The sequence below is a fragment of the Gossypium arboreum genome, chromosome 6, assembly GCF_025698485.1.
Source record: "Gossypium arboreum isolate Shixiya-1 chromosome 6, ASM2569848v2, whole genome shotgun sequence".
Lineage (NCBI taxonomy): Eukaryota > Viridiplantae > Streptophyta > Magnoliopsida > Malvales > Malvaceae > Gossypium > Gossypium arboreum.
This window is the reverse complement of record NC_069075.1, coordinates 136,906,810-136,926,188: the sequence shown is the minus strand read 5'-3', so window position 1 is coordinate 136,926,188 and position 19,379 is coordinate 136,906,810. Positions and strand designations below refer to the sequence as shown.

The 19,379-nt window shown below is 36.6% G+C and overlaps 1 protein-coding gene and 1 long non-coding RNA gene across 2 annotated transcripts; one reads left to right on the top strand and one right to left on the bottom strand.

Moving 5' to 3' along the window:
* Positions 1-13,966: 13,966 nt before the first annotated feature.
* LOC128294033 (uncharacterized) lies at positions 13,967-14,685 on the top strand. The gene is made up of 2 exons (XR_008284207.1): positions 13,967-14,202; positions 14,451-14,685. It is a non-coding gene; the product is annotated as an uncharacterized LOC128294033 (long non-coding RNA).
* Positions 14,686-15,344: 659 nt separating this feature from the next.
* Positions 15,345-18,463, bottom strand: LOC108486216 (probable eukaryotic translation initiation factor 5-1). The gene is made up of 2 exons (XM_017790127.2): positions 18,293-18,463; positions 15,345-17,236 (listed from the first exon to the last, which is right to left on the bottom strand). Exon 2 carries the CDS (start codon positions 16,916-16,918, stop codon positions 15,581-15,583), a length of 1,338 nt encoding a protein of 445 aa, XP_017645616.1. The 5' UTR covers positions 16,919-17,236; positions 18,293-18,463; the 3' UTR covers positions 15,345-15,580.
* Positions 18,464-19,379: the final 916 nt, after the last annotated feature.

Sequence of the window (19,379 nt, the reverse complement as noted above, 5' to 3'; positions counted from 1 at the left end):
TATGTATGCAACAATATATAAAGGTGACCTCATTAAGTATCTTACATAATTTCAAAACTATATTATATGAAAGTTTTTTGAACAATAAGAATAACAAAAAAATAATAACGTTAATGAACCACTATAGTATCTACAAATAATGGTAAACTAATAATAATAATAATAGTACTAATACGCATATAAATAATAGTATAAGAATACAATAATAAAAATAGTAACGATAGTAATAATAATGTATAACAATAAGGATAATAACAATAATAATATTAATGAAAAGAATAAGAAAATATATGGAAAAAATGTATTAGAAATAAATAATAATCATGAAATGATACTAATAATAAAAATAGAAGGTAATAAATAATGATAAAATAATATTAAAGTGAATTAATCTAAAAAAACAAAAATAATGGAAAAGACTAAATTGAACTTAAAATGGGAGTTTGGGGCGAATTTGGAAATAGGTAAGAGGGAAAAGGACCAAATTGAATGCTCACATAAAAAAGGAGGGACAAAAAGCGCAAATGATCCAAATCCCAAAAATGAAGTACGCAAACATTGGCTAAATTAAAAAAGTGTAGGAGTTTCGGGGAAAATTTAAAAAAATTTAAGAAATACTGAAACACGGCTCGATTGAACACTAGCGCAAAGGGGGAGGACTGATTGTCCAAATACCCCATTTTGAGCCAAATGCATGGGTACAGCACCAAACGGTGTTGTTTTGTTTTGTCTTTTAAGTCAAAACAAATCTGCTTGAAATCATTTCAATTTTGTTTTAAGAAAACCTAATTTTCAAAATCCCTCCCCTTATCAGCCACATACGCCGCACGCCCAAACGGAGAACAGAGGCGATCCCAACCCCCTCCTGGGCCCGATCTCAACAATGAAGGAAACTTCGATGTCCACGTGACCACCGAAAGTCAAGTAAACTCCCTCTTTTAAATACTTTAGTTTCGTATAAATATAAAAAAAAATCTAAAAAAAAAGAAAAAAGTGGTAGAAAAATAAAACAAAATGAAACAAAGAAAATAAAACTACAGTAAAATCACATTGATTTCTTTTTAAAATCTGTTTTACTTTGATTTCTCTCCTTCTATTCCTAAAAAAAAAATGCCATTTTACAATATTTTCCAAAGGCTTTTATAGCCGATTTTACAACTTATTTTGCTTGTTTGCAGGTGCGTGGTAGGCGTGGACTCTGACGTGGAGGTAGAAGCCATGTGTGGCGAGGGTAGTTGAGGGTTACGGCGCAAGGCTGGTTGCTAGGGTTCTACCAAAAATGTTTTTTTGGTTTGGACTTAAAAGTTTGGGCTAGGGTTTAAATGTTTGTATTGGGCTGTTTATATTTTGGGCTATGGTTTAAAATTTGGGTCTGAATTGGTAAACAAAAATGAAATGTTTATTTTGGTTTTATTCACGGGCCCCGAGCTAAATTGGGCTATAACAGCTGCCCCTCTTTACTCATTTCTGTGTAACGAGAATAGAGCAAAGACTCCAAATAGGTCAATTCTACCCAATCTTGCTGAGTCTTGACTTCTTTGTTGCTCATCTTTTTCAAGTAGACTTGCCCTTTCTGATCTTCTCCATAGCCGGTACATGGAGATAAGATCTGTAATTTTCAGCCCGTTACCCTACTGTTTAGGGGGTTAAGGCTCGTATCTTCAACCTACTCTCTTACTACCTCAGAGAGATAAGGCCGGTAGCTTAAATCTGCTCCATAGCCGATACATGGAGATAAGACTTGCCATCTTCGATCTGTTCCATAGCCGATACATGAGATAATATCTACAATTTTCAGCCTGTTACCCTACTGCTTAGGGGGTTAAGACTCGTATCTTCAACCTGCTCTCTTGCTACCTCAGAGAAATAAGGCCGGTGGCTTAAATTTGCTTCATAGCTGATACATGAAGATAAGACTCGCCATCTTCGATCTGTTCCATAGTTGATACATGGAGATAAAATCTATAATTTTCAGTCTGCTTCCTTGCTACTTCAGGAAGATAAAACTCGTATCTTCAACCTGCTCTTTTGCTACCCTAGAGAGATAAGGTTAGTGGCTAAAATCTGCTCTATAGCCGGTACATAGAGATAAGACTCGCCATTTCTGATCTGCTCCATAGCCGATCCATGGAGATAAGATCTATAATTTCCAATCTACTTCCTTGCTACTTCAGGAAGATAAGACTCATATCTTCAACCTGCTCTCTTGCTACCCCAGAGAGATAAGGCTGGTGGCTAAAATCTGCTCCATAACCGATACATGGAGATAAGACTCGCCATTTCTGATCTGCTCCATAGTTGATACATAAAGATAAGATCTATAATTTGCAATCTGTTTCCTTGCTACCTCAGGCAGATAAAGCTGGTGGCTAAATTCTGCTCCATAGCCGATACATAGAGATAAGACCCGCCATTTTCGATCTGCTCCATAGCCGATATATGGAGATAAGATTTGTAATTTTTAGTCTACTTCCTGTAATCTCAGGAGGATAAGACTGGTGGCCAAAATCTGCTCCATAGCCGATATATGGAGATAAGACTCGCCATTTTTTATCTACTCCATAGCCGATACATGGAGATAAGATCTGTAATTTTTAGTCTGCTTCCTGCAACTTCAAAAGGATAAGACTGGTGGTTAAAATTTGCTCCATAGCCGATACATGGAGATAAGACTCGCCATTTTCGATCTGCTCCATAGCCGATGCATGGAGATAAGATCTATAATTTGTAGCCTGCTACCCTACTGCTTAAGGAGTTAAGGCTCGTAACTTTACCGATACACTGCACTGTCCTCTGAGGAACATAATCTATAAAATCAATTTCATGTATATATGCTTATGCCAAATAGTTAAGATGCTATGATCAAAATGAATCAAACGCTCCTAGCTAGATGTGATGCTTATGCCAAATTAAGATGCTATGATCAAAATGAATCAAATGCTTCTAACTAGATGTACTATGAATGACATTGGTATGAATGTAGAATGTCATGAGAAATGCTGTTATTACTTGGTATTGCTCGAGGTAGATGAGAAATGCCTTTTTTTTTTTACGCTTAAGCTGTTATTGCTTGGTATTGTCTTTGACGTATTTCTCCTCGTTCAACTGGTATCTTTAACAGACATATGAAGCAATAGTCTTAACTTAAACCTTTTAACTTCTCAAGTAACTCTAACCCATAAGCTTGGTGGGTTCTAAATAATTGACCTGTTTCGGGTTCTTGCACTACTTAGAAGTTACTAGAGTAATATGCTGAACTCCTTTTGTGAAAGTATTATTAGTTCATTAATCAATATTTCAATAGGAAACATTTTGAAAAAGATTATCAAAATAGACAAGATGAAATTATTAAAATGGATAAGATGAAACTTTACTGAGAACGAAGCTCGAGGTAGAAAATCAATTAAGATAACAGCTTTTACTAAGGTACGAAAGATGTATAAGATGGAAAATTGGTGCCCCAGATATCGCAGCGTGAGCTTCTCTATTCTGACTGTTTGAAAACCCTTGGGAGCCATATGTGTGTTTAGGAGGTCTGAAGTATTTTGTTGATGCCTCCAGATGTAATGTTCCCCCTTCTTATCAATTCTGGTAGAATAAGGTCGCAACATGCCCCATTCCTGATCACAATTTGAGCTGTTCTTTTTTCGGGTTTTCAACTCAAAACCCCATTGGTCTCCGTCATTACGGGTTTTTGCCTTGGCCTCTTTATTTTTCTTTTTTTTTCAAAGCACCATCTCAGGTTTTCGCCTTGGCCTTTCTTTTTTCAAGTGAAGTACTTCTTGACTGAATCTGAATTTACCAGGTTGAGAAGGCTTTTACCATCCATTTCTGCTAACATCAGTGCCCCTCCAAAAAAAGCCTTCTCCACTATATAGGGTCCTTCCCAGTTTAGCATACATTTCCTTCTGAAATCCTTTTGCATAGGGAGAATCTTTTTCAGTACCAAGTCCCCTTCCTGGAATACTCTTGGACGAACTTTCTTGTTGTAAGCTTGCATCATTCACTTCTAGTACATTTGACCATGACGGATAGCTTTCAGCCTCTTTTCTTCAATCAAGTTCAGTTGATCGTACCGGGATTGGACCCATTCTGCTTCATCTAGCTTCAATTCAGATAAAACCCGAAGAGAAGGAATCTCAACTTCCATAGGCAAAACTGCTTCCATCCAATAAATTAACGAGAAATGTGTTGCCCCAGTGAAAGTTCTGACCAACGTTCGATAGGCATAGAGAGCAAATGATAGGCATAGAGAGCAAATGGTAACTTCTCATGCCAATCCTTGTAGGTCTCAGCCATTTTCCCCACGATCTTTTTTATATTTTTATTAGCCGCCTCAACTGCCCCATTCATTTTCAGGCGATATGGTGATGAGTTGTGGTGTTTAATTTTGAATTGATTGCAGACCTCCACTATCACGCTATTATTCAAATTTAACGCATTGTCAGATATGATCTTCTCTGGCATGCATATTGACATATGATTTCCTTTTTCAAGAACTTGCTGACTGCCAACTTCGTGATGTTGGCATATGAAGCGGCCTCCACCCACTTGGTGAAATAATCGATGACCATAAAAATGAAACGATAACCGTTAGAAGCCTTCAGTGAGATCAGCCCAATGACGTCCATGCCCCACATTGAGAAAGGCCATGGGGTAGTCATAACATGAAGAGGTGAAGGAGGCACATGGATCTTGTCACCATAAATTTGGCACTTATGGCATTTGTTGGCATAGTTGATGCAATCTCCTTCCATTGTAGACCAGTAATACCCGAATCTCATGATTTGTCTGGCCATTGTGAACCCATTGGCATGCGACCCACAGATACCTTCATGGACTTCTTCCAAAATTTTCTTTGCTTCTACAGCGTTAATACATCTTAGCAGTACTTGGTATTTCCTTCTTTTATACAGGATTTCACAGTCTAAGACATAGTCATCGGCCAGCCTCCTCAATGTTTTTTTATCATTTTCAGTTGCCTGACCAAGATATACACAATTTTTTACATATTGTAGAATATCCTGATACCAAAGATGATCATCCCTCTCCTCCTCTACGTTGATATTACAACAATGAGCTGGAGCATCGCAAATACTCATCTGGATTGGCTTCATGTCTTCTTGTTTATTTGCTCTGATCATGGAAGCTAGCGTAGCTAGAGCATCAGCCATCTGATTTTCATCACATGGGAGATAATGAAAGGTGATATCATCAAACTCCTTGATTAAGTCCAGAACCAGCTCTCAGTAATTGATCAACTTTGAGTCTCTTGTTTCTCATTCACCTTTGAGTTGATAGATCACTAGTGCAGAATCCCCATATACCTCTAACACCTTGATTTTGCGCTCTACAGCCGCATAGATACCCATGATACATGCTTCGTATTCTTCCATATTATTTGTGTAATCAAAATCCAATTTGCAAGTGAATGGATGGTGATCTCCATTTAGGGATATCAAGACTGTCTCAATTCCATTACTAACGGCGTTTGATACTCCGTCGAAATTTAGTTTCCAGGGATGATCTTCTGGAGAGTCTTCTTGAGTGGTTACCATATACATTAGATCTTCATTGGAAAAATCAAAATCCAAAGGCTCGTAATCTTCTAAAGCTCTGCTGGCCAAAAAATCTGCTATTGCACTCCCTTTTACAGCCTTCTGGCTCACGTAAACTATGTTGAATTCGAAAAGCAAAATTTGCCATCGGACCATCCTTCCATTCAGAGCAGCTGACTCCATTATGTACTTAAGAGGATCTAATTTCAAGATTAACCAGTATGGTACAGCATGTACTGCCTCAATCTCCAAGTTGTCCAGACCAAAGCACAACATAGCTTCTCAATTGGCGAATATCTCATCTCACACTCAGTGAATTTCTTACTGAGGTAGTATATCACCTTTTCTTTCTTTCATGTCTCATCGTGTTGACCAAGCACACATCCCATTGAATAGTCAAATACTATCAAATACAGTATCAATAGTCTACTCGGGTTGGGTGGTGTTAACACTGGGGATTGGACAGATATTGTTTAAGTCAAAAGTCTTTTGGCACTCTTTATCCCACACATCTGGGTTGTGTTTCTTGAGAAGACGAAATATGGGATCGTATTTCTCAGTTAGTTGCGAAATAAACCGGGCGATGTAATTTAGTCTTCCCAAAAAACCTCGAACTTTTTTTTGAGTGCGTGGCGGGGTCAATTGTTGTATAGCCTTGACCTTTCAGAGTTGACCTCGATTATCTTTTCACTGACGATGAAACCGAACAGCTTTCCTGATCTAGCACCGAAAGTACATTTTGTTGGATTGAGTTTTAGCTGGAACTTTTTCAGCCTCAAGAATAATTTCCTCAAAACCTGTATGTGCTCTTTTTCTGTTCGGAATTTTGTGATCATATCGTCGACGTAAACCTCAATCTCCTTGTGCATCATGTCGTGAAACAATGTTACCATAGCTTTTTGATACATTACTCCCACATTTTTTAACCCAAATGGCATCACCTTATAGTAAAATGTTCCCCACAAGGTTATGAACGTGGTTTTTTTCCATATCTGCAGGATGCATCTTTATTTGATTGTATCTCGAAAAACCATCCATAAAAGAGAATAATGAGTAACTCGCCGTATTATCCACCAGTGTGTTAATATGGAGTAGCGGGAAGTTGTCCTTTGGGTTAGCCTTGTTTAAGTCTCTGTAATCCACACATATCCACACTTTTCCATCTTTTTTAGGGATGGGGACGACACTGGCTACCCATTTCGAGTAATTTACCACTTGTAAGAACCCAGCATCAAATTGTTTCCTGACCTCTTCTCTTATTTTTACTGCAACATCAGGTCTTATCCTTCGAAGCTTCTTCTGAATAGGCTTGCACTCTTCTTTTATGGGGACTCGATGTACCGTAATATCAGCGCTTAAACCAGGCATGTCCTGATACGACCACGCGAAGACATCTTTGAACTATTGCAGCAATTTAAGGAGGTCTCGCCTTGTTTACTCGATTATACAAGTTTCGATTTTTACTTTTTTCCCTTCTTCCAAAGTCACATTCTCGGTTGTCTCCTTATGGGGTTGAATATGTTTCTCTTCTCGTTCTACCATCCTTAACAAATCCAGAGATATCCCACAATCTTCGTCATCTTCAAAATCCTGAAATACACATATCTCGCTCAAAATGAGATCCTGGGTCCGTAACAATATCGCTCGTGATGTTGATATCTGGAGACCTATTATAACACAAAAGAAATATCCAAAGAATGAATCGAATGGTGGCTTATTTGTATGGCATGATTATGAATATAATGAGAATATGAAAGAATATTTGCCCAGAATGAGACACAAGAATGCATTTTTTATTAAATAAAAATGTTTGAACATGATCTTATTTCACAAAAGATTCTTATTTTTCTAGGTTCAAAATAATAAGTGTGTTCTAAACATTACTCTGTATTAGCTCTAAGAACTATAGGAATTTCTTCCACAGTCCAATTGTTTAGAACACTGCCAGGCTCATAAGGGTGAATGCCTGATAAGTCTCTTTCCCTCACTCCCTCCTCAGATAGAGCGTTGATGCTCAAATTTCCCATCAAATCTTTAGTTGTCTCTTCTCTTGTCATCTTTGATTCTGGATGAATAATTCCTTCTGACACGAATGTATTGGATATATGAGGAAAGGTCATTGACTCCCACTTGACCTCTGTCTCACTCAATCGTGCCCTTCGTCTATCTTATTTCCTCTATAACTCTTCCTTTCTTTATCTGGTGTCTGGTTTATAACCAAAACTAAAACGATCCCGCTTGCCAACTAAACCTGGCACTTTGACCCGTCCGTGGAGGTATTTTCCCAGTCCTTTTCCATGTAATGCTTATTTTCCCATCATCGGTCGTAAGCTCATCCTCGTAGCTTCAGATATTTTCGGCATTTTGATCTTGCCTCATTCGATAATAAAAGTCACATTGACAAATTCCAATGACTGAAAGGAACACTCAATTACTTCATCATTCTCGATGTACGGCATGTCACTAGTAACAGAGGCGATAATATCCTCCTCTGCATTTATGGTTATCAGTCGTCCCTCCATTACTAATTTCAGCTTCTGGTGCAATGATGATGGTACCGCTCTCGCTGAGTGAATCCAAGGCCTCCCTAGTAAACAATTATAAGAGGGCCTGATGTCCATTACGAGAAAGTCTACCTCGTACATGTTAGGTCCGATCAGAAGGGAGATCTTAATTCTACCCATTACTTTCCTCTCGGTGCCATCAAACACTCTCACTATGTTCTGGCATGTCTTCATATGAGAGCTATCTATAAGTATCCTGTTCAATGTGGACAGTGGCAAGACATTCAGCACCGACTCATTGTCAATTAATACCCCCGGTAGTGTATACCCTTTGCACCGAGTGGTGATGTGCAGAGCCTTGGTGGACCCCATGCCACCTAATGGTATCTCATCATCACTGAAAGAAATGAAGTTATCGGCACTTATATTGCTGACAAGACGGTCTAGCTTGTTCACCGAAATGTCCTCAGCAACATAAGTTTCATTCAACACCTTTATCAACGCATTACGGTGTACCTCCGAATTTTGGAGAAAAGCTAGTCCGTTACGCAAATAAGAGTTGGGGAAGTCGCTACGCAAGTTCAAGTCATACACTATGTCCGTTAAATGGCCATACTGCTTCATGAAGGCCTATGCTAGGTCCCTCCACGATTTAATTTAGGTGTGACTTAGCTGATTGTACCATTTGGCCGCAGCCCCACTCAGACTATCTTGAAAACAGTGAACTAGCAACTGATCATTATTGACATAACCAGTCATCTTTCGACAAAACATCTTGATGTGGGCCTCAGGGCAGCTGGTTCTATTGTATTTCTCAAACTCCGGCATTTTGAACTTCAGAGGGAGCACTAGATCTGAAACCAAACTCAACTCTTTAGCATCCATACCACATTGATAATCTGCGCTTTCCAGCGCCTTGAATTTCTCTTCCAGTCATTTTTATCAGACTTCCAGCTGCTCTGGGAGTTCTTCTTTTGCCTTCCCTACTTTTACAATCTCATCAAAGTCGGGGACCGAAAGATTTGCCCGATCATCCTCGAGTTTAGAACACGAGCCCGTCGAGAAATTCATTGATGCCGAAATACTAGCCTGATACTGGGGTTTGATATTGACAGACACCCTTTGAGGTGGTACTGGTGTATTCACTAGGGTGAAACCTAGAGGATAAATAAGGATCTCGCTATCGCCATCTGGGTTGACCATAGGGCTCTTCCCTTTTCCTGGCCCTCCGAGTAACAACTGAGTTAGTTGATTCATCATATGCTTCTATGATTCTTGCATTTGATCTTTCATATCCTGCTGAATCTTGGCCAGTTGTTTTTGCATCTGTGCTTGCAGCCGCTCGTGCATTTCTTTCTGCATTTGTTTCAGTTTTTTCAGCTTTTGATCCATAATTTTGGTCTTTTTTCGTGTATAGTATTGATGTTTCAGGGTAACTATAATATAATTTTAGATTGATTAAGGCCTTTTTTGAAATTTAATGCATGTGATGTGATGAAATGCAAATGCATGAGATGAATGCAAAACTAAAAGGATGTCGATTCTGATCCAATTCCATTTAGAAACTTTCTTAGACAACAAAATCCTTTACATAAAATAGATTATATATACGACTTTGCCCTAATACTCAAAGTTTTAACTTTCTTAAGAAGGCAAGCCAGCTCACGACCCCGGTCTGACTCTAACTCATACTTCACACTTAGCTCATCAGCTTGAACTGCTAAAGTCTGTAAATGATCAGCCACCAATCAAATCTGTCCCACGGCTTCGCCCATGATATGATCTCTATCCCTGACTTGGTCCTGCGATCAATGGAGCTGTTCCTTCCATTGCTCGTTATTCGACTGAAAGAATTCAATTCAAAGTTTACAATTCTGCAGCACAGCCTCAAGTTCTTCTACCTTCCCCTTCAAAGCCTCGATCCTGCTAAAGCTTGCCCTTAGTTCAATGTCAAAGTTATGACCACGACTCTGATGCAGCGCCCTTTCTAACTCCGTTACCCGAACTACTAATATCTGGTTCTCATCTTGGCTTTCAATCAAACTCTTCTTTAAGGCACTTTCACGTGCTCGAGCATCGTAAAACCTCTTCTCCCACTGATCAGCTCTAGCCTTTTCCTCTTGAACTTTTTGTCGCCACTGTTCCAATGTCCTTCCCAATTCGGCTGTTCTCATTGACATATGCAGCTTTTTGTAATCAGTCTTTAAACTGTCCAAGTCCTCTTCGGCATTCCTCTTTTCCTTTCTTAACTTCTCGGCCTCGAGTTTCTGAACATCAACATCTAACCTCAAATGTAACTTTTCTTCTTCCAACTACTCTATCTTTTTTCCTAACTTTGAATTTCTCTTCTTGAAGTCTTGCTTGATGATTTCTAGCTCGGAAGAGATTACTTGTAGGTATTCATCCATCGATTTGACGCCTCCTAAACTCGACTGAGGGATATTGTCATTGATCCTTCTGTGCAACCACCCCTCGTATTCTGGGGTTGTCATCGAACCTACAACCAGCCTCTTCATCTAGAGTGTTTATTTCTAGGCATCAACAATCTCTCGAACCCTCTTCTTATAATGGTCCCCCTATACAAGAACTCGCTTCGAGCTAACCCATGCGTTATCGATATGAACTGTCTCGATCTGTATTGCCTCAACACAAACAAAGGGGCATATTCAACAGCTCCCTAAATTTTGAGTAGAGGTACCCAATCAAAAATCTCACACCGATAGAGAATCTCGTCGGGAACCAACTAAAGAGCTTTTCACTCAACGTCTTCTTTCTGGAGATTTCGAAGGAGCGCGATCCAATTTTCCTCTGATATATCGTCTCTCCTAGGCGTGGCGGTTATCTCCTTTAGCGGGGAATAATTTTTGGAGAAAACCCGATAAGAAACTTTATCCACCTTCCACAAATGGCTATGGAACCATACTAACAATAACTGTGCGCACCCTATAAATCTGCCCTCTCCTGCCTTCCGACGTGCACTCAAGGATCTAAACGTCTCAGCTAGAATCGCTGGCACCCGTATGGCCCCTTTGTCAAGCCGATCAATAAATTGGCCACTGCTTCGTCTATATGCCTTAGAGCTTTGGGGAAAATTACTAAACCATAGATACTCAAGGTGAAGACGTCAACCTTCTTCTTCATATCTGGATGTGCTACGATCAGATCCCTCAAACTCACCCAAAGAATACATTTACCATCACATTTTTGCTGAATTCGGGCTGTAACCCACTGTTCACTTATCCCGGTGATACTCATTAATTTCTTTACAAAAGGTTGGGCATTAGCAGCCTTAAAATAAACTCTATCGATTTGAACCTTTGGACAATGAAGCAAAGTTGTATACTCTTCCACAGTAAGTACCAAGTCCACCTTCCCAAAAGTGAAACAACTATATGCGGGATTCCAAAACTGAGTTATGGCCCGGAACAAGTTCTTGTCTACCTTAATGTCGAGCAGGTAGGGTAGGTCGCCAAAATTTTGATAAAATAGTTGCTTAGTCTCATCGCCCCAACCGGCCCATATATCCCTCAATTCCTGAAACTCATTCTGTGTCACGCTGATACGGGTGAAGTCCCACAACTCTAATGTGTACCCCTCAGCTAGGCTATCCCCTTTCTCAAGTTGCATATTCTCTGACCATATACGGACAGCCGCATTATCTTCTACTTTATCAAGGAATTCACTCTCCATAGGAAGCTCTCTGACTTAGTAACTGAATAAATATCGACACCTCCCTAAATATGAAATGATATGAAATTATGGCCACATCAAAACATAACGAGTTAGTACAGAATAATAAAATCCAAAGTAAATAGAAAAATAGTCGAACACTTATCTGGGCAATCGCTAAGGTTTAACATAGCTATATCTAGGGTGGACCCCTAGGGTTCACTATATGTGGCTCAGTTCTAAAGAAGAAAGTACCCGAACCAGTAGATTCCTCAACCCTCACCCATTATAGGCTCATACGGATCGAGTTCCATTCAAGGGGACACATTTCCCTATGGCCATGCGGAGGTGAAAACCTCACGAAGACATAGGTACAGATGTATCCCGGAAGCAATCCACTATCCCATGCGGAGGTAAAAACCTCACGAAGGCATAGTTTATCACTCTCACTTAAAAGGTACGACCACAACGGTCATGCAAAATGATGTGAAGAGATATAAAAAACTCAAAATACAAAACACGAATAAAATGATGAAAACCATAAAACCCATGAAATGCAATGAAAATAATCAATTTTCGACAAAATAACAGAAAATAATCAATTTTATGGCTTTACTCTCTTATTGATGTCCCTAGCGGAGTCGCCAAGCTGTTGAAACCATTTTTATTCTGAAAAAACGGGGATCGACTTTAAAACATAGTATGGAGTCGCCATCAATCCTTTTTATTTAAGTGTGATCGGGTCACCTTGTGATCAATCATTCTAATAAAGCATTTTGGTTTATTAAAACAATATTTTTGGTCTATGAAAGACTAGAAAACGGGTTCGGGAGTCGGTTACGCCGAGAAAGGATTAAGACCCTCGCAACGCCCAAAATCGGTACCGTATTGATCAATTAACGTCCTAATGTTAAAACTTTAGAAAAGATTTTAAAATACAATTCCTTTAAAAGCGTTTAGATAACTTGAATTGGATGTCGAGATTCTCTCATTTAGAAGGAATAAAATATCACATCCAGCATGATTGGATACAATATTTCGAGCCCTCGACACAAGATTATCTCAGGATTTCCAAAACATATGCACTCGAAATTTAAAAAAAGGGATATTTGGCTATTCGGCCAAACGGTAAATCGAAACCCAGCACGATTGGGCACGATTTATCGAAATTCCAAATACAAAACATCGCCTCATTTTAATTTAAGAAAACATGGATGAAATCTCACAAGGATATTCCATAGTTCAGTTGAATGAAAAAGTCGTAACCCAGCACGATTGGGCATGATTTCTCAAACTTCCAAACACGAAATGTTTTCTTATGCTGAGGATTTTCTTTTTCTTTTTTAAAAACGCAAGCGGTTGTAAAATGAATGAAGAAAACAATAAAATGTAGAAAATAATGATTGATGAGAGTGTTTTAAAAATATGCTAAAATAGGATATTTTTAAAGCAATAGATAGTACATAAGTAAATCCTCAAGAAAATCCAAATATGATACAACATGAGGTTTATAATATACATAAATAAAGCTAATGTCAATTTTATGTATGCAACAATATATAAAGGTGACCTCATTAAATATTTTACATAATTTCAAAACTATATTATATGAAAGTTTTTTAACAATAAGAAAACAAAAAAATAATAACGTTAATGAACCACTATAGTATCTACAAATAATGGTAAACTAATAATAATAATAATAATAATAGTACTAATACGCATATAAATAATAGTATAAGAATACAATAATAAAAATAGTAACGATAATAATAATAATGTATAACAATAAGGATAATAACAATAATAATATTAATGAAAAGAATAAGAAAATATATGGAAAAAAATGTATTAGAAATAAATAATAATCATGAAATGATACTAATAATAAAAATAGAAGGTAATAAATAATGGTAAAAATAAAATTAAAGTGAATTAATCTAAAAAAACAAAAATAATGGAAAAGACTAAATTGAACTTAAAATGGGAGTTTGGGGCGAATTTGGAAATAGGTAAGAGGGAAAAGGACCAAATTGAATGCTCACATAACAAAGGGGGGACAAAAAGCGCAAATGATCCAAATCCCAAAAATGCAGTACGTAAGCATGGGCTAAATTAAAACAGTGTAGGAGTTTCGGGGAAAATTTAAAAAATTTAAGAAATACTGAAACATGGCTCGATTGAACACTAGCACAAAGGGGGAGGACCGATTGTGAAATACCCTATTTTGAGCCAAATGCATGGGTACAGCACCAAACGGTCCTGTTTTGTTTTGTCTTTTAAGTAAAAAAAAAATCTGCTTGAAATCATTTCAATTTTGTTTTAAGAAAACCTAATTTTCAAAATCTCTCCCATTATCAGCCACATACGCCGCATGCCCAAACGGAGAACAGAGGCGATCCCAACCCCCTCCTGGGCTTGATCTCAACGACGGAGGAAACTCCAACGTCCACGTGACCACTGGAAGTTAGGTAAACTCACTCTTTTAAATACTTTAGTTTCGTATAAATATAAAAAAAATCTAAAAAAAAAAGTAAAAAGTGGTAGAGAAATAAAACAAAATGAAACAAAGAAAATAAAACTACAGTAAAATCACCTTGATTTCTTTTTAAAATCTGTTTTACTTTGATTTCTCTCCTATTCATAAAAAAATGCCATTTTACAATATTTTCCAAAGGCTTTTATAGCCGATTTTACAACTTATTTTGCTTGTTTGCAGGTGCGTGGTAGGCATGGACTCTGATGTGGAGGCGCGAGTAGTGCGGGGGTGAAGGTGGAAGCCGTGTGTGGCGAGGGCAGTTGAGGGTTACAGCGCAAGGCTGGTTGCTAGGGTTCTGTCAAAAATGTTTTTTTAGTTTGGGCTTAAAAGTTGGGCTAGAGTTTAAATGTTTGTATTACGCTGTTTGTATTTTAGGCTATGGTTTAAAATTTGGGTCTGAATTGGTAAACAAAAATGAACTATTTATTTCGGTTTTATTCAAGGGCCCAAGCTGAATTGGGCCATAACAACGATATTTTAATAAAAATATAAAAACAGTTTATTAATATTTCAATATATTACATTATAAATTTAATTTCATATATTTGAAATAAAAAAATAATTACGTACTAAAATAAATATTACACAAAATATATTCGATTATAAAAAAATTAGAAAAAAATGTCTTTAAAGATCTGTTTTAGTTTTGAGTTGAAAAGCATTAACTTCAACAAAAAGAAATAAGAAACAAAATCTTAGTAATTAAGAGAGTTAAAAGTGGATATGTTCAATGTTTAATTCATCGATACTAATTATTAGGAAGCTAATTATAACATACTTCTTTAAAAATTAAATCGTTATTTTTATCAACCTTATAATGAAATCGTTATTTTTATCTCAGAATTTTCTCATTCAAACATTTTAAAAGTTTGGACTAAATCAAACTTTTCTCCTCATTCTTATCCCTGAATTCATGTCGATCATAAAATTAATGTTAATATAGCAAGAAAACAACTGTCGCTGCAAACAAAACATTGTTTTTTTATAGAAATAATTAATTAAAAACATGAAAATTTAAACCAGGCTTAATGACGGTTTAAGATAACATAAAAAAGAAAAAGAAAACTAGAGAGATATAAAACAGTAAACTCAGTTAACACATTAGGGGAATAAACAATGACCAGTTCACACCATAATAAACCACAGAACAGCAGAGAGCACGTACGGGATGTCGCTCACTGTCTTTTATTCTAGGAAACACGACACAGTAAAGCCAAACACAAACATATAATAGAAGACGACGCTAATATTTATTGCACTAGAAGTAGAGGCTTAACATGGTAAAGACACCATACGAAGAGCTTAGGGATTCACTCGTCTTCCGATTCAGACTCGGCAGTCTGGAGCCACTCGATGAAGGGCTTGAGGTTCTTCCATATCTGAGAACCCTTATTGCTACCAGCTATACCCTTCTGGTACCACTCCATGATAAACTCTTCTTCCAAAATATCATCGTCATACAGCACTTTAAGAACCAATGCCACCTCCTTCGCCGCCTCAGGGCTAGCCTTGCTGCAAAAAGACTCGATAGAATTGAGGAGCACCACCTGAGATCGCTCTTCTTTGGTTGCTGCTACTGCTGCTGCAATGTAGTTCTTCTTTTTGGTTACTTCTTTTGCAAACCCTTTCCCAACATCATTGAAGAGTGCTATAAATAGAGCATCCATGACTTCTTTGGAGGTTCCGGTGAGTGAACCTAGGAAGGATTTAAGCTGATTTGGAGACGATCCCTTCTTGAAGTATTCCTTTATCTCATCAACAAATTTATCATGAGCACCAACACCATTCTCATGAACCTTGGTCTCAGGCTCGGGAGACTTCTTAACCGACTTTTTCTTCTCTTCATCGGTAGAGAGCATCACCATATCAGCAGTAACAGCACTCAACTGCTCTTGGATGCGTTGTTGGGCAGCCGCAAGAGAAGTATCAGTTTGCCACTGAACATCGTCGTCGTCATCATCACCGGCAACCCGTTCATTCTCATCAGCCTGGCTATGTTCAGGGGAGTGATCTTCATCAGAATGTTTACTTTTCTTCTTGGTCACACCACCTTTGGCAGCTGCAACCTTCGTTGTAGTAGTGGAACCTTTCTTCTTTGTCTCTTTTTTGATCTTCTTCAGCTCTTCATCAGCAGCCTCACCCTCCTTGAGTCTTTCCTTTTCAGCCCTCCTCATCGCCTTCTTGTCTTTTGATGACTTCTTTGCCTCAGGTGGATTCTTAAGAATGAAAGTTGTAAGCTTATCTCTCATGTCAACATCAGAAATAAACCCACATGCAGCACATTTAAGAGTAATCATCTGCGTCTTTGTAATGACTATCTCAGTTTCTGGGTTCCCACAACCATAGCACTGAACATACTTCTTGATGAAGTTCTCAAGAAGCCCTGCAAGCTTGGCAGTTTCATGGGCACCATTTACCAGTGAAGTTCCAGTCTTCTCATCAAACTTGGATTGGGCTCCCAGTTCACAACCAAAATACTTTACAGGGTAAGAAGCAGGTCTAGCCAAAGCCTTCGCAATCTCAACCATGTTAACCACATTAGTCTTGATGCCATTTCCTCGTCCTTCAATCTTGGTTATCATTTTGGGCATCTTATACCTATAAAAGGCATCATCACTGTTGGAAGCACCAATATTCTGCAAAGCCATCTTGATCGAACTTGTGGAATAGACGTAATCACAAAGGAGGGATCAGATACTAGTGTTTCCAATTGTGGTAAGAAATCCTTTACCAGACTGCTTTCTTGAACTTGGAATAGGTCGCATAAAATGGCAACCAAATTTTTCTGTATTACTGACCTCAATATGCATGCAGATACCTTCCTTTTTTCTAGAAGTGGGACAGTATTCACCGAGCAAACCAATTGATGATAAAAAGAGAGAGGCCCGTTCAGACATAAAAGATGATTCAAAATTAATGCCCTCCACTTTGACAAACTGTCGACACAGCAGAGCAATCTGCCAACTCTGATATTCAACAACAAAATTAATCCAGGAAAATGTTAAAACATATAAAAATCAATAAGTAGAAGTTCGTCAACATTGTCACTTCCAATAAAATCAACAACCAAGAACGGCATTACAATTTCCAATATAACATGTATACATCCAAAAGCATACAAAATCAATATATGCTTAAGTCTTAAAGGTCAAAACCCTATTTTGTATCTTAAATGGCTTCAAATTCTAGTATGTGATTAAGATGTTAAAAACATACAGTCAATCCAAGCAACTGTTAAAGCATATAGTCAATCTATAAGCAGTAGACAGCTCATCAACATAAAGTTGATTTCATTAAAATCAACACCTGAAAAAGGAATTACGTTTTCCAATATTGCATATATACATCCAAAAGTAGAAAAACTAAATATCTGATAAAGGTCGAAAGCCTATGATTTCTAAATGCCTTCAGATTCCAATATTTGGTCCTCCAATTGGGGGATATCCACAAAATATTAGTATAAGAAATGATACTATCAAAATTAAGATTAAAATGTGAAAGGAAAAAGGATTTGCTATATTAGGGGTAGATTAAAAGAAACAGAAAAAAAAAGGAAACCATAAACCTCCTAATCATATTAATGAGTGTTAAAGACGAGGTAAATTCAACAAAATATTAATGAAAAATTATTAAATATCACAAAATCAGAATAAATAACTAACATTTTATTCAACGTTAAATAATAAAAATAGAAAATAAAAAGTCATAGGATTCAACATCCGATTTACAATCATCTAAATAAAAAATTAGAAAATCAAGTTCAGAAATCAGAATATAATGGCTCTGACAAGAACCAAACTACATAGATCCGATCATTCTAAGTCAAAACAAATAGGGACTTAAAAAGAAAAATTATAAATAGATCTACAACGAATCAAAAACAGAAAAAATAAGTAAATCCAGCTCTAGAACAAAGACACGAAAGATTAAAATCAACAGATAGGAATAAAATATTATATGAAATCGAACAGATTCATCGATAAGAAAAAAATAAGAACAGTAATTAGAAACAGAAATCATACCTTCTATGAGATGTGGAAAAGAAGGGGAGGAAGAGATTAGATTGGGAATTTGTGAAGAAAAACAGAGGTTGGAACCTTATTTTAGATATAGCGGATTTTGGTTGTGGAGGAAAAGGAGAGAAGCACGCTGCTTTATATATGGTGACGCTTAGGGCAAACTCAGCATCTTTCAACTTTTATTTTTCGAATATATTAATTATATTCTGGAACCGACTTTCTTATGACATTATTGCCCTTACTTTTATTTTGTATTTACGGTTTTCTTTTTCTCTTTTTTCTTCCAATTTTATAATTAATTTGTTGTCCACCCTATTTTTATAATTAATTAATTTTTAATATTATTTTATAAAAACCCTAAAATATATGAAAGTAATTAATCCTATCTTTCATATTTTATGGTTAAATTAATAAAATTTTTGCTCAAATTTTTTTCTTTATTTAAATAACTACATAATTTACTTGAGCGAAAATGTAAACTTTCTATATGTTTAATATTTTAAGGAAAATTATCTCATATACCGTTTGAGGAAATTTTTAAACTTCACAAATGGGTTAATGATATGACAAGTGTTATAGATTATAAAAAAACATAAATATAAATCAATGTAATATTTATCGTGTTCTCAATCTATTTGTAGAGTCTAAAAACTCTACAGATAATATATCAAATAATTATTCTTAATTTAAGTATTATGCACTTTATTTAAAATATATCTTAGAATTTTATAGACACTATTAAGATTTCAGAAGTTGAACAAAACGTACAACATGGTACATAATTTAAACTTATCTAGAAGAGTCAATTTAGAATGTGATGTATTGAGAAAGTCTTGGAATGGGTGGGAAAATGATTATTAAAGTTTTAAGTAATTGATTTAGTTAGATTTTATTTTACAAAAAAATTATATAAGTAAATCAACTGACAAAAATTTAATGGAATTTTATATGAAATTTGAATGAAAAATATAATCAGTACATAAAATAAATTATATAATAATATTATTAAAAATTATTATGTTTGTAAAAAGCTTGCCAACTGCTTTCATAAATGTTATAGTTTGTCTTCTTTCCCTTTTTTAATTTTAAA

Excerpts from the sequence above, each read along its gene's own strand:
- LOC108486216 (XM_017790127.2), bottom strand. The coding sequence starts at position 16,918 with ATGGCTTTGCAGAATATTGGTGCTTCCAACAGTGATGATGCCTTTTAT.